This window comes from Branchiostoma floridae, chromosome 4, assembly GCF_000003815.2.
Source record: "Branchiostoma floridae strain S238N-H82 chromosome 4, Bfl_VNyyK, whole genome shotgun sequence".
Classification (NCBI taxonomy): domain Eukaryota; kingdom Metazoa; phylum Chordata; class Leptocardii; order Amphioxiformes; family Branchiostomatidae; genus Branchiostoma; species Branchiostoma floridae.
The window spans coordinates 33,122,095-33,123,893 of NC_049982.1; the positions used below are offsets into that span (position 1 = coordinate 33,122,095).

The 1,799-nt window shown below is 45.0% G+C and overlaps 1 protein-coding gene across 1 annotated transcript in view; it reads right to left on the reverse strand.

The window, feature by feature from the left end:
- Positions 1–390: 390 nt before the first annotated feature.
- Positions 391–1,799, reverse strand: part of LOC118413434 (cytochrome P450 26B1-like) — an 8,593-nt gene continuing 7,184 nt past the window's right edge. Inside the window, exon 4 of the mRNA XM_035816808.1 lies at positions 391–1,591. Within this exon, the coding sequence (XP_035672701.1) occupies positions 1,067–1,591 (525 nt within the window). The 3' untranslated portion in view covers positions 391–1,066. The remainder of the gene's footprint in view (positions 1,592–1,799) is intronic.

The following is a 1,799-nucleotide window of genomic DNA, read 5'->3' on the forward strand; positions in this document are numbered from 1 at the left end:
CAACAAAAATTGGACTCACCCAAATTTTCGACTGAACAGCACCAGTCTTTGTCAAGGAATGAACGATCCACTGCTGTCTTGATGCCACATTATGCAGATAGAACACGTGACTCAGTGAGCAGTGGATCATAAGTTGCAGGAACAGAGATGGTGGGCGCCATAGACTTCCTGCAACATATGATTCACTGCTTACTGAGTCACGTGTTCTATCTGCATAACAACGTGACTTCAGGACAGCAGTGGTTTGTTCATTCCTTGACAAAGACTGGTGCTGTTTGGTTGAAAATTTGGGAGAGGCTAATTTTTGTGTTGGAAATAACAGTTTAACTAGTCCAATAATGACTTCTACCAACACAGATGAACTTTCAAGTAAGTGGTCACAAACTTGTGTCTGATAGATTGATAACTTTATTATAGCATTATATAGCCATATAACGTATGATTGTCGTAAAAATAGACAGTGCTCCACAACTAAACGTATAAAAATGATCCATATAAATAAGTGGTGTAATAAAATAAATAGTTCTGTGCTGTATATAATAAATAAATATCAGCATGCAACTATATACTGGGTATTTAATTAAGTCCCACCTTTTAATGACATACATCAAGTTTTAAACAAGCATTGGTCTTAGTGGGGTAGTGATTGTCATCATTGCTAGACCACAAGCACAATCCCATATTCACAAGTTGTACATGTACCATAGATGCTTGCATATAGATGAAGTAATCAAACCTGATAACGTAACAGCACAGACATAAGGTCATATTTACAAGGTTTGGCAAGTTGACCACAAGCCATGCGTCCTTTCAACAGTTTCATGTTTCGCTTCAAAGTTTTCTGATTACACACAACTCTGGGTGTTGGTGCGTGTGTGTGTGTATGTGTGTGTGAAGGTACGCGCATTTGTGCGTGTACATGTAGGTGGGTGCGTGCGTGCATGTGTGTGTGTGCATATGGGTGGTTGCGTGTGTACATGTGTGGGTGTGTTTGTCAATATGCATAAGTTGATAGACAGCTAGCTTACTAATTACTACAATCGACTGGCTTTTTTTCCAGTTCCATTTAGACAATGTTGGACAAGTCCGGTCCAACCACCGTCACAGTGTCCGGGGAGTTTTGCTCGCTGGTCGGATACAAGTTCCCGTTTTTGTCCAAGGTCAAACAGGGGTCACTTCTCGTGACCAGGTCGGTGTTCATCAACGGAGCATGCGCGGGAGCAGCAAGTCCGTCTGCATCCTCACGTTTGACGGTGACGTCATCCAAAGAGACAAGGTTTACCGGAAGTCCATTGGCGGGATGAAGAACAGGGACTGATTTCATCTCTGGCACCTTGCCGTCCGCCAGCTCCCAGCGGCAGCTTCTCACCAGCTCCACGCACAGCAACTTCAGCTGCAGCTTGGCGAACTCCTTCCCGGCACAAGCGCGAGGTCCGGCACCGAAGGGTAAGAAGTCGTACCTGATGGCCGTGCTGTCGGCAGCCGCCCACCTGTCCGGGTCGAACTGCTGCGGCGACGAGAAGAGCTGTGACGCGCTGTGCGTGTCTCTGATGCTGTACATGACGGCCCAACCTTCCGGAACCTGGAAGCCCTGTGTACGACAGATGAATCGGACATGAGCCATGACTCAAACACTTGTATTCAAACTGGTGTTCAAACCTACTCTCCAAGCAGAGGTTAGGCTCCGGCTGTTTTTAACGTTTTTTGGTCGTTTCTATCTAGTTCAAAACCTAGTTTTTGCAAGGTACAATACAAAATAGAAAGCCCTATAAAAACGACTAAAAAACAGCCGTCTAACC